This window comes from Portunus trituberculatus, chromosome 37 (genome assembly GCF_017591435.1).
Source record: "Portunus trituberculatus isolate SZX2019 chromosome 37, ASM1759143v1, whole genome shotgun sequence".
NCBI lineage: Eukaryota > Metazoa > Arthropoda > Malacostraca > Decapoda > Portunidae > Portunus > Portunus trituberculatus.
In genome coordinates, this window is record NC_059291.1 from 4903552 (window position 1) to 4916686 (window position 13135).

A 13135-nucleotide genomic window follows, 5' to 3' on the forward strand; every position below is an offset into this window, starting at 1 on the left:
TCTCTCTCTCTCTCATACGTACGCTTCCCTGCCTTACCAGTGTATACGTATATCATGTAATTGTAATATCATATGACAACATGACACACTGCTTGCCTCGGCTTCTTTTCCTCCTCCTGTTGTTGTTCTTTTACATTTCCTTGAATTTATCTTTCTCATTTTCTTCCCCCTTCTTTATAACTTGTCGTGTCCTTCCTAAACTGAACTTGTGTAACATAACTCTCTCTCTCTCTCTCTCTCTCTCTCTCTCTCTCTCTCTCTCTCTCTCCCGGCATCATAATCAGCTTTATCAGTCGCTCTCACCAATATCTCAACACAAAATGTTGCCAGTTGTGTTAATTTTATTTATTTTTAACACCAACACCGTTATCATCGAAACACAAGATACAGAACATGTGCCGTAGATAAGTCATTATCACCATAATAATAATAATGAGGATAACATAACGATAGAAATAATAACACTAGTAATAGTAGTAGTAATAATAACAATAATAATAATAATAATAATAATAATAATAATAATAATAATAATAATAATAATGTTATAATTACGACATAAGTGCTAAATGCTATCCTACCCTGTACAACTATTACTATCTATTACTACTTGTACTGCACAATATCACTACTCTTGCTGTTTCTGTAATAACCACTACTTCTTTTACCACACCTACTCATGATAACAACAACCATAACGAAAAATAGATTTGCAATAATAATAATAATAATAATAATAATAATAATAATAATAATAATAATAATAATAATAATAATAATAATGATCATAAAAATAGAAACCAATGTAAAACTAATATCAAAATACCGGTCATGGCTAACACACACACACACACACACACACACACACACACACACACACACACACACACACACACACACACAAAAGAACAGTATAAAAAATTACACCTATAACTTCTTAACAACACAACAATCCTAATAAACACTCACTAACCACTTCAAAACACATATTACTCACTCACTAACACCTTTGATTCATCATAGACACCACCACCGCTCGTCACTCCCGCTTCCTTCACGTTAGAGGCGAGTGGAGACTGCTGGGTTGTGGTAACTGTGGGCCTCGACTCTTGCTGTCACTTCCTTAGAGTCTGGTTCCGTCCACCTTACCCAGGGATGAAGCAGCTCCCTCTTGACACGCTTCCCTCTCGTCCTCCCTGACAAGAGGAGAGATGGGAAAATGACAGGAAGTTGATGCTAGAGAAGTGTGGTGGAATTTTAAGCGGTTTAAGATAAGGAAGGATGAAAATGAGGGTGTGAAGATGTGTATTATGATGAAGAATAGGATGATACAAATTGAAGGGAGGAACAGGGAAGGTGTAGAGTGTAGTGTAGAAATTTGAGATGATAAGGGTGGGAATTTCGAAGCAGGTGAAGATTGGGAGGATGTGAATGAGGACAAGACTATGTGGATTATATATATATAAAAAAAAACAGCGATAATTAATTTTTCTTCATGTAAGAAAGGAGCACTGACCAAAGGCAACAACAAAAAAAAGAGGCCCACTTTGTTGCCAGCCCCCTTAAAGATCCGAAAGGGTTAGCCAAGTCAGTGAAATCTCACTCTTCAACAAAGTCTAGTCATAGGAAGTTGGAAATACAGACACGGGCATGGAGTCCCTGAAGTTAGCGAGGAAAAGGACGAGATTAGGAGTGAGATGCTGAGTAACAGGAAGGCAAGAGTGACGATGCAAGGAAACACCAATTAAATTAACACATAACTGGGATGAGAGGATATACGAGGACGATGGTGAAGAAGAAAAAAATATGATGACTGGGACGAGGACGAATGCTGAGGAAGAGGAAAAGGAGGCATCGTGAACCTTACCAAGTATCAAGCAAGATTATCGAGTGGAATACAAAGCTAATAATAAGACAGTACAACAGCTGTTACTGAGCGATATCAAATGTGAAGAAGCAATGACCGATACCTCCTGATAGTCCTGAGGCTTCACAGCGGGAGACACACTTACGGGACACACACACACACACACACACACACACGTAACACTTTCATTCTCAAACATTAGAAGCTTAACGCACTACTACGACAAAAGTGTAGGTTGGGCTTCCTCAATCGCGGCAACGGTTTCCTCACAGGTGGGCTTTGAAATAGGAGGTAACTCCAAAAAGTATCCCCTTTAGCCCATAAATTCCCTTGAAAAGCCCACATGGTATAAATAAAAAAAAAGCAGGTGTGAGTATTCAACTGCAAACGATATACAGGTAAGGTCAAGTACAGATGACTCAAGGAATTAGTGTATTGTACTACGACTGGGTAGAGAACTTCGAGAAAATGTAACCTTGCTAACACAACATTGATAAAAGAAAAGGAAATTATGACTATGGAAGTAAGATTAGGATAGAAACTAGAAGATAATAAAATAAAGAAATATTCAGCCAACCCCCTCGCCACACCATTTCCTTAAAAATCAATAGATAACCAAACAAATCACGAGGTGGAGAAAAGACAGAAAAAAGAAAAAATGATAAGTGGAAGAATAAGAGTCGACTGACTGACTAATTGACTGTTATTTGAAACTTAACTGACACACACTCACACACACACAAAAAAAAAAAAAAAAAAATAAATAGATGAATAAAATAAATAGATAAATAAATAAAATGAAATAAAAAAAAAGATATATAAGTAGAACAAATAAATAAGTAAATAGATAAATAAAACAGATAAAAAATGAATAAGAAAATGGATGTGAATACCGGAGTAATTTAACCCTTCAGTATTGGAACGTATATTTACCATGAGTTTGGGTATGATTAGACGATCATATTGACATTAGGAAGGTTCTATGGAGGTCAGAAGATTAATGGCCAGTCTTTACTATTTTAATCCCAACACAAGTTTCTGAAGCTGTATGAAATCGCCAAATAGTAAGCAGAATGAATATGAAAACGCGTCCTGGTACTGAATGGGTTAACAAGAAGACTAGAGCACCAACCCGTGACGAGGCTGGTGATGATGCCCGTCACTATCGCCACCAGGAAGCCGAGAGTCACTGTGTGCTTGTAGGAGATCGCGAACAGCTTCTGCGGGTAATCCAGATCAGAGAGGCTGGGGGAGAGAGATGTCAGAGAAAAGAAACGAAATTAGGAACACGTAATGGGCAAACTTAGAACATCTTGAGATCACTGTAGGAGGAAAAGCAATTAAAATGTAAAGCAGTACCGGGACTCATTTTTACGTTGAGATTTGTATATGATAAGACCATTTTATTGATATCAGGAAAGGTCTATGGAGGTCAGAAGATTATTATCCACAGTCTTCACTATTCAAACCCCCCACGTGAGTTTCTGAAGCTGTATAAAATCACCAAATAGTAAGCAGAATGAATATGGAAACGCGTCTTGGTAAGTACTGAAGGGCTTAATCTTACAAAACTTCCTCTCTCTCTCTCTCTCTTACCTGGGAGGCGGGGCTCTGGTGGTCTCCGGGATAGTCAGGTCAAGGGGGCAGGAGTCAGTGGACGTGGGCAGCAGTGTAGGCTTCAATCCCAATCCTGAGGCGCCAAAGTTGACGATAAGGGGCGCCGCCGTGCCTAGGAGCAGCCCCACGCAGCCTCCCTGTCAACAAAGGCACCAGCTTGTAGCGAAACACATCGATCTGTTTATCTGTTCAGCTGTCTTTTTGTATCTCTTTACGTGTTCTTAGTCTGTTTCTATTCTGTCTGCCTGTTTCTGTCTGATCAGTTATCTGTTTACATGTTTGTTTGTCTGTCTGTCTTTCTGGTCTTAGTCTGTTTCTATTTTGTTTGTCTGTTTCTGTCTGTTTAGTGATTTATTTACATGTCTATTTGTATGTCTGTCTGCTTCACGGTTTATTAATCAAACTGAGAGAGAGAGAGAGAGAGAGAGAGAGAGAGAGAGAGAGAGAGAGAGAGAGAGAGAGAGAGAGAGAGAGAGAGCAAATATAACAAGTCTCTTACGATGGCGTTGCTGAATGGCATGAAGAAGGCGAGGACGAACACAGATAACAACGGCCCGCTCACTGATCCGACGAAGGCGTGGGCCGTCTGTAGCAGCCCTCCGAAGTTGCCCGCCAGGAAGGCCAGACCCACCGCCAGCGTCCCGTAGGCTCCCGCTGACACACACACACACACACACACACACACACACACACGGAAAAGAAGAAATGTAAATATAATGATAGACACTACATAACACAATACATAAGTAAATAAATGCATTACATAATGTATAATAAAGGTGGAAAAAAAACAGTTACATACATAATACAGACATACGCACACAAAAAGGAGTACTACATACATAAGGATGATTGGTGAAATTTATACATATGGGATACAAACTAAAACTGAATTAAATAAAAACAAACTTAACTGAGGAATAGGAAAAAAAATACAACAAGAACGACGGAGAAGGAAAACAAAGGAATGTCGTAAGGATGCAAGACAAGGAGTGAAGGACAGGACGGAAAGAGAAATAAGGGAGATGGAGAGAGGAAAAGAAGGGAGACGGAAAACAACAAACACGAGAGAGAGAGAGAGAGAGAGAGAGAGAGAGAGAGAGAGAGAGAGAGAGAGAGAGAGCAAGTAGTGTCAACAGTCTCACCTATCAGCTTAGTAATTGCGGCCTGTGAAGTGGGAGCGAGGGAAGCGAAATAGGGGATAGGAGCCAGCCAGTCCTCCCACGTCACTGCCGCCTGGGAGCTCACCGCAGAGGATATGGTGCTGCGGGTCAAGGCGTACACTGGTCAAGGTCACGGTCACAACTTTCCCGACCTTCTCCCTTCCTTCTCTCTCTCTCTCTCTCTCCTCCGCCACATGCCTGAATAAATGTGTAATAAGGATGCTCATGTATGTTGTTTGTGTGTGTGTGTGTGTGTGTGTGTGTGTGTGTGTGTGTGTGTGTGTGTGTGTGTGTAGGCGCTCTTCGGTCTTATCTTTCCGTAAATCATACCGTATTCCCTTACTGTTGTTCTGTACACACACACACACACACACACACACACACACACACACACACACACACACACACACACACACACACAAACTATTCAAAGTATCGTAGTTCAAAGAATGTGCATAAAAAAATGAAAAAAAAATATATAGCACGTAACCTGACCTCACAAATAAGATAACTTTGACATTTAGGAGGATACTTGCATGCATTATTTACTCTCTCTCTCTCTCTCTCTCTCTCTCTCTCTCTCTCTCTCTCTCTCTCTCTCTCTTTGTGCTGATAATTTCCAACTACGTTCTTTATCTCCCTTCCTAATCCTTTCACAATCTTCGTTTATCGCCCTTTAATCTCCCTGCCAGTGCCTTATCTCCTGGACACTCAGCTCGCTACATCTTACTTATCCTCCGAATCCTAAAGTAGAACGGACAAAGGCCACAGCACTACAAGCATGAACGGGGAACTACAAGAGAGAGAAGGCTAGTGTTGGGAAACGCCTTGCTCTCTCACCACAACTGTTTTCAAAGACCACAACGATGATTGGCGGGATTCTTAAGTGTTTTTCTTCTCATTCAGTAGAAATGTTATTAATCTGTCATCAGGTTTATAGAAATACTTATGAAACTTCAATTTGAATGTTACGAAAGTAGTGAAAGTCTTTTTTAACTTCATATGACTATCGCATATCACTACTTTCATAAGGCTCTACTTGAAGTCACATGGGATTTTAGGGTATTTTGTGGTTCTAGTGACAGAATAACAATATTTTTATAGTATGAGTAGGATAAACACTTGAGAATCTGGCTAATTATCTCTGTGGTATTTGGACATCTGGACTCGCTCTCACTTGCCCGCCCAAACACACAGAATTGAAGGAGACTTCACTGAGCGAGCTTACCTAAGGGCGCCGGAGAAGATACATGCCACGAAGAGACCTGGCAGCCCTGGCGCGGAGCTCAGCTTGTCCATCACGAAGAAGGGAAGAATCTGGTCCTTACTGGAGATGAGTCCCGCCGCCAGGGGGTCGCAGCCCTCATAGGTGGCGAACAGCACCAATCCTGCACGCCGAGAGGAGAAAATATTATTGGATTTCAAACTATGGAACTCTAAAATTCTCTGTATGGTTTATATTTTCAACACTCGTGAAATATATCCTTGAAAACCATAATAGCTTCCACTACAATGTTAAGAGAGTGAACACGCCGAAACGTTTGAAGATACAGATGCGAAAAGAGGTGTAATGCGTCGGGTACTCAAACTACTGCGATAAGAACTATTTCAAAAGATAAATATGGGCACACCTATAGAAACTAATCAATAATTCGCCGGGAACCTTCTGACATTCACTTTTGAAAGCGATAATTTGCCTGATAACTTTTTTTACAGGAATAGAAAGGAGAGAGAGAGAGAGAGAGAGAGAGAGAGAGAGAGAGAGAGAGAGAGAGAGAGATGGGGGGGTGAGGAAGACAGTACAGTACCATAAACACGTTTCTGCCCCACACTGACCTATTCTAGCACCTTATCTACCACTGTAAAGAGATAATGAAGCAGATACGAGTAACCATGCACCTGCCACGATATTTGACACACCTGGATCACCTGCACACCTCATTTCCACCTCCGGAAAAAGGATAATGATTTTTGTTTTATGTAAAGAGGACTGAACAAGGGCAACAAAAATATAAGGAAAAAAAAAGTCCATTCAGTCGAGTCTCCCCACAGAGCCGATTGAGTTAGCCAAAGTATAGGGACAAATTGTCTTGAAACCTCCCTCTTGAATGAGTGAATATAATAGAATGTGAATGGGTGAGTTATGTATGTGAGTCCATTCAGTACTACACACGATTTCCATCCTTTATATATATTGAAAAAATCATCAATTGTCAGATAGCACAGAGTAAATAAAGATAGGCGTTTTTATTTCTGGACATGTTTTTTTTTTTTTTTAATTCTGGAGATGCCGTGATGTGCGTTATCTTTGTGGGTCAAAACAAAACAAAACGAAGCAAAACTATAGATAATTTTGCTAACCAGCTGATTATGAAAAGCAAAAGCAAAACAAAACAAAACTTTGGATGATTTTTATTTTAACCCACTGATTATGAAAAGTAAACAAAACAAAACAAAACAAAACAAAACAAAATAAAATAAAATAAAAGTATAGATTATTTTTTAACCAGCTGATAATGAAAAGTAAACAAAATAAAATCAAAACAAAATCAAAACTATATATAATTTTTTTTTTTAACCAGCTGATTATGAAAAGTACCTTCCTGTTAATCTCGACACAATCCCCAAGTGACATGCGGATCACACACTAATGCCACGATACTGATAAAACAAAGGCATGATTTCTTAAACCTTGCTCACCCATTAAGACGATTTCCAAAGATGATCAGTCTGGTTTTCATGGGTGTTCCTTGAGTAAAGTATGCAAAAACCATTCCTATTGTTGTTTTAGAGAGAGAGAGAGAGAGAGAGAGAGAGAGAGAGAGAGAGAGAGAGAGCACTGCATACATGCCAATCCCTACATACAAAGATCACTATAAACATGAAAACAATCAAAACATCACCTTTAAGACCCCAGCACTTTCCACTCAAGAGGAGATGGAGGAGACAAGACCCTGAAATACTTAAGAATACGGAAGTCAGAATGTATTGTATTACTGACCTGTGAAGGCGGCGAGGAAGTACAGCAGCATGTAGAAGGGAATAGTGAGGAGGAGTGACCTGTGGAAGACGAGGCTGTCAGTGCTCCACCTACCACATAAACACATCTGGGGGAATACTTGTTCACCTGGTCAGTCATCCTCAAAGGGCATACATCTGAATTAACCTCTTCAGTATCATGCCACATTTCCATATTCATTCTGCTTACGATTCGGTGATTTTACACAGCTTCAGAAATTCATGGGGGAATAAATTAGTGAAAACTGCGGCCATTAATCTTCTGACCTCCATAGACCCTTGCTGTTATCAATAAAATGGTCTAATCGTACACAAATCTCAAGTAAAAATGTGTCCAAGTACTGAAGGGGTTAATAATAAGTAGCTAGCCTCTACAGCCTTCTTAGTTCCCCTTGTGACTCACGCTCTGGCATGGTTGAGGCTCTTCATGCTGGAGTATCGCTGCACCGCCGTCTGGGAACACGCGAAGCTGCACAGACTAGCCAGGAAGCCGCCGAGCACTATGTTGGTGACCGTGTGCCTCTCGTACAGGTCAAACTCGAACCTAGAAGTAGAGCAGATGAGTGAGAATGAGGAGGAGGAGGAGGAGGAGGAGGAGGAGGAGGAGGAGGAGGAGGAGGAGGAGGAGGAGGAGGAGGAGGAGGAGGAGGAGGAGGAAGGGACGGAGGAGGGCTTGCAAATATTAGTCAGGTTCGTGGGCATGATGGCGCAAGAAATAAATAACAATATATACTTCTCTGTTACTGACCTTCATAGACTCTCTCTCTCTCTCTCTCTCTCTCTCTCTGTCTCTGTGATTCATCTTCTCTAATGCACTTTCCCTTTCACTAGCGAGCCTTGCCCTTCACCTACTCCAGGGTGGCCAAACTTCTTCTACATCTTGGGCCACTTCGGCACCAAACTGTCACTGTCACATGGAGTGCCACTATCACTACAGAAACACTGCCATTCTGATAACCTGGTTCCTGGTACTATTTTATATACAAACTCATAAATATCATCGTTTTTCGTGTACAAGATAAATTTATATATGCAAGTGATGGCGGCCTACATACAAGTTACTGGCTATTTCCCCCTCTTTCTACTTCCTTCCCTCCCTCCTGCTTCCACTGATAAATTCTCCCCCTTTCCTTCTTTTCTACACTTTTCTTTACTGCCAAAATTATTACCTCAGTCCCTCCGTCCCATTCTCCACTATTCGACCTATTCCCTCCGTCCCTTTCTCCACTGTTCAACCTATTCCCTCCGTCCCTTTCTCTTCCACTGTTCTTCCTATTCCCTCCATCTCTTTCTCCTCCACTATTCTTCGTATTCCCTCCGTCTTTCCGTCCCTTTCTCCTCCACAGTTCTTCTCAATACCTCCGTCTTTCTTTCCCTTTCTCCTCCATAGTTCTTCTTATTACCTTTGTCCCTTTCTCTTCCTCTGTTCTTCTTATTTTCATTACTTTCTCATTCACTTCTACGATCTTTTCCCTTCTCTCTCCCTCTCTTTAATTCCCTCCTATACTTCGTTTAATACCGAGATTCCTCCCTTCTTCCTTCCCTCTCCCCCTTCTCCCCTATAATCCTGGTCTCCCCTGGCACTATATTCTGAGACACTTTTGCGCCGCATTTCCACTACTTTCACAAGGTTTTAGCTGGAGTGACACGTGTTTTGAGGGTGTTTTTACGGTCCTGCTCCTGCTGGTGAAAGATGAGAACTTGAATAATCATCCCTGTGGCTTTTGAAAATAGTAATGGTGAGCAAGTAAAGTGTATGAATATGGACACACACACACACACACACACACACACACACACACACACACATACTCTCTCTCTCTCTCTCTCCTTACTTCATAATGTTGTAGCCAGTGCGGTTGTGTTGCAGGGCAGTGTTCCAAATGTTCTCCACGCCTCCCATGTCGATAGATCCCTTCACCACGATGGCAAACAGGCCCCCGAGGATCACCAGGAGCTGCATCACATCCGTCCACACCACCGCCTTCATCCCGCCCTGAACACACACACAAACACACACACATTAGTAATAGCTATACACATATAAGTAAAAACACGAATAGATATAATAGTAATAAGTGTTAAGTTATATAATGGATCTTACACACACACACACGCACACACACACACACACACACACACACACACACACACACACACACACACACACACACACACGTAATCGAGAAAAAAAATAGTTTATATGAAAAAATAAAACTTCAATTCCTGTTTTGAGAGAGAGAGAGAGAGAGAGAGAGAGAGAGAGAGAGAGAGAGAGAGAGAGAGAGAGAGAGAGAGATAAACAACACTGCAAACTTTTACTCACAATGGCGGTGTAGAGAGAAGCGATGGCGGCCACTGTAAGGATAGACACCCACACTTGCATGTTGGTAACGGCGGCGAGGGCGAGGGCGGGGGCGTAGATAGCCACCGCCTCGTACAGTAGTGTCTGCAGCACGAACATAAGGCTGGCCATGCGGCGTATCACCCTGGAGTCGAAGCGCGTCTCCAGGTACTGACGGAGTGGCAGAAGGAGTAGAAAAAGAGAAGGTACTTGATCAATTTTCTTGTATTGAGTTTGGCGTTGAGAAAGGTGAGTGTATAGGGAAAGGTGAGTGTATAGGTCAATTACTTTCATATTCTTCTGTATTTCCAGATAGTGAAGAAGTGGTAGAAGGAACAGAGAAATGACTTACTATCATCTATCTACTCTATAATGGCTCCTGGATTTCAAACATATTGTAGCTTATTGATAACTTGCTTGATTCTATGCGAATAATACTTGTTTTCTGATGATTAGCGCACCTGTAACAAGGATAGCTCACGGTTTTCCTCAAGATCTGACAACTACGCATTCAAACTGAGACCCAGGAGCCACTTCAGAGTAGACAGACTATAGCTGGTTTCTTTGTTGTTTGACTGAAGGAGAAAAGGATGAGAGATATAGAAGAAAGAGGGTAAGATGAAGTTATTGTCACCATTTTCTTCCGTATTTCCTTCCATTGAGAGGGTAAACAATGAGGGATTGTGAGAGGAAAACAATGAGTGGGTTATTTTCACGTGTTGCTCTGTGTTTCCTTCGGATGACAACTATTAAGGAACGACAGATGAGGAAAAAATGATAGCTAAGTTTCTTCATTTTACTCCCTTGTTTCCTGTTGCTGACCGTCGAAGAGAAATATTAGTGTTATTTTCACCGCGTTTTCAGCTCATGGCGGTAATGAAATAAATAAAAAAAAGCAATGGTGATGTACCTATTATTTTCACTATACCCTTGATTTTCACGGCTCATAAAACTTCTGCAGCTAAACCCGTTCAGTACTAGGACGCATTTTTACCTTGAGTTTTTGGGTAGGATTACACGATTTTACTTACATTAGAAAAGGCCTATAGAGGTCAGAAGATTAAATAATAGCTAGAATCTTCACTATTTTAATCCTCATACAAATATCTGAAATTGTACGAGATCACCAAATAGTAAGCAGAACAGATATGAGAACGTGTCACGGTACTGAAGAGGTTAATGTGGTTGACACTTTCACAGCAGATTGGCATAGCACTTCTCGGCTTCGGCCACTTGATGTCTATAAAGGACCAAAACTATCGGCTTGTCCTTTTATCTCTTCAAGGCTGCACACATGAACATCAAGCGGCTGCCTTCAAGGAATAAACAGGTTTGACTGGTTTAGGATTCCTTACCGAAAATAAGCAGTGGTTGTCTTTAACTTTTTTTTTTTTTTCGGGGGGGGGGGAAGGATTGTTTATGTAAGAAGGGATCTGGACGAAAGCACAAGAGGACGGGAAGAAGAACAAATAAATAGGAAAAGATTCACTGATAAAGCTAATCCCAAAAGAAAATAGTAATAAAAAGAATAGCGAAAATTATTGACCAAACATTTACGTACAAATTACTTCAAGGTCACTTCAGGATTAAAAAAAAATCTTACTGGAAAACCGGGTACCCAGTTGTAGCGTGAGCTTTTCAGAAGGGAGATAGATAGACAGATAGATAGATAGACACAGACAGACAGACAGACAGATAGATAGATAGATAGATAGATAGATGGAGAGAGAGAGAGAGAGAGAGAGAGAGAGAGAGAGAGAGAGAGAGAGAGAGAGAGAGAGAGAGAGAGAGAGAGAGAGAGAGAGAGAGAGAGAGAGAGAGAGAGAGAGAGAGTGTGTGTGTGTGTGTGTGTGTGTGTGTGTGTGTGTGTGTGTGTGTGTGTGTGTGTGTGTGTGTGTGTGTGTGTGTGTTGGAAGTGGGTGAGAGGGGGAGGAGGAAGCAGAAAGTGGAAAAGTAGCAAATAAACTGGTCCTTACGAAACTGGAGAACTGAGAACGAATAGGAGAGAAAAAAGAAAAAAAAAAAGAAAACGAACACAATAAACACAACACTGCTTCACCACCACCACCACCACCACCACCACCACCACCACCACCACCATTCTAGTTATTCTTGTGTGTAACGGTAATATTTAAAGTGCAGTATAAGAAAAAAACCTTTCACAGATATACAATACAAAAGCTTAACCCCTTCAGTACCATGACATGTTTTCATACTCATTCTGCTTACTATTTTGTTGTTTTATATAGCTTCACAAACTTATGTGGGGGGATTAAAATGTGAAGACTGTCGCTCTCAATCTTCTGACCTTCATAAACCCTTCTTAATGTCAATGAAACCGTCTAATTATATTCGAAACTCGTGGTACTGAAGGGTTAAACAGCACAGGGCACTCACCTCGTAGACAGAGGTGATGCGCATCTGGTATAGGAAGGGGAGGAACACAATGGCGACCACAGGGATGGCTGCCAGGCCGCCCATCCCCACGATCCAGCTGATGTTATGGTAGTAGGTCTCCGCGGGTCCTCCTGGGAACGTAAACACACTCTCATTCGTATATAGCTCATGTTTAATTCGACCCAGGGAAACACAGCGCGAAACTTCTATTTTTAACCCTTTGAGTGCTACGAAATTAGCTCGCTTTCTCTCAAGATACCATCACAAAAGTATATTGATGTCACGATAGTTTTGTTATAAGGCATCAAAAATTATCTTTAGCTACTCATCAACTAGCTTTATATATTTGCTTAATTTTTTTTCCTCATTTTCTTTCATGACTTTGTGAGACTTAAAAAAAATTACTCTAGTGAAAAGGTTATGAAAGTTGCTACAGTTTTTTTTTTTCTGGGTTCACAAGGTTCATACATCGCCAATGAGAAAATGAATATCAGAATACGACTAATCATATATATGTAATTATCTATATGCGGCTTTTGAAAACTCCAGTGATAATTACTTGTTTTTTTTTTTTCAGTAGCTACACGTTCCCTTTCTCTTTCTCCTCCGGTGTAAACCACTTAACTGGTTTTTGACCTGATCTCGTTTGACACTACCTGCAGTCTGCAAGGCTAAGTAACAAAAAATATATACTAAGCGATCATGTTACACACACACACACACACACAC

The 13135-nt window shown here is 40.9% G+C and overlaps 1 protein-coding gene across 3 annotated transcripts in view; it reads right to left on the minus strand.

Moving 5' to 3' along the window:
• Positions 1-323: 323 nt before the first annotated feature.
• LOC123514409 (sodium-coupled monocarboxylate transporter 1-like) overlaps positions 324-13135 on the minus strand; it is a 17122-nt gene continuing 4310 nt past the window's right edge. For all 3 annotated transcript variants that reach the window (XM_045272325.1, XM_045272327.1, XM_045272326.1), the window contains exons 3-13: positions 12407-12537; positions 9992-10180; positions 9501-9661; positions 8069-8209; positions 7649-7707; positions 5876-6035; positions 4630-4748; positions 3984-4138; positions 3464-3621; positions 3000-3112; positions 324-1196 (exon numbers count right to left, since the gene is read on the minus strand). In XM_045272325.1, the coding sequence (XP_045128260.1) occupies positions 1060-1196; positions 3000-3112; positions 3464-3621; positions 3984-4138; positions 4630-4748; positions 5876-6035; positions 7649-7707; positions 8069-8209; positions 9501-9661; positions 9992-10180; positions 12407-12537 (1523 nt within the window). In that variant the 3' untranslated portion in view covers positions 324-1059. The remainder of the gene's footprint in view (positions 1197-2999; positions 3113-3463; positions 3622-3983; positions 4139-4629; positions 4749-5875; positions 6036-7648; positions 7708-8068; positions 8210-9500; positions 9662-9991; positions 10181-12406; positions 12538-13135) is intronic.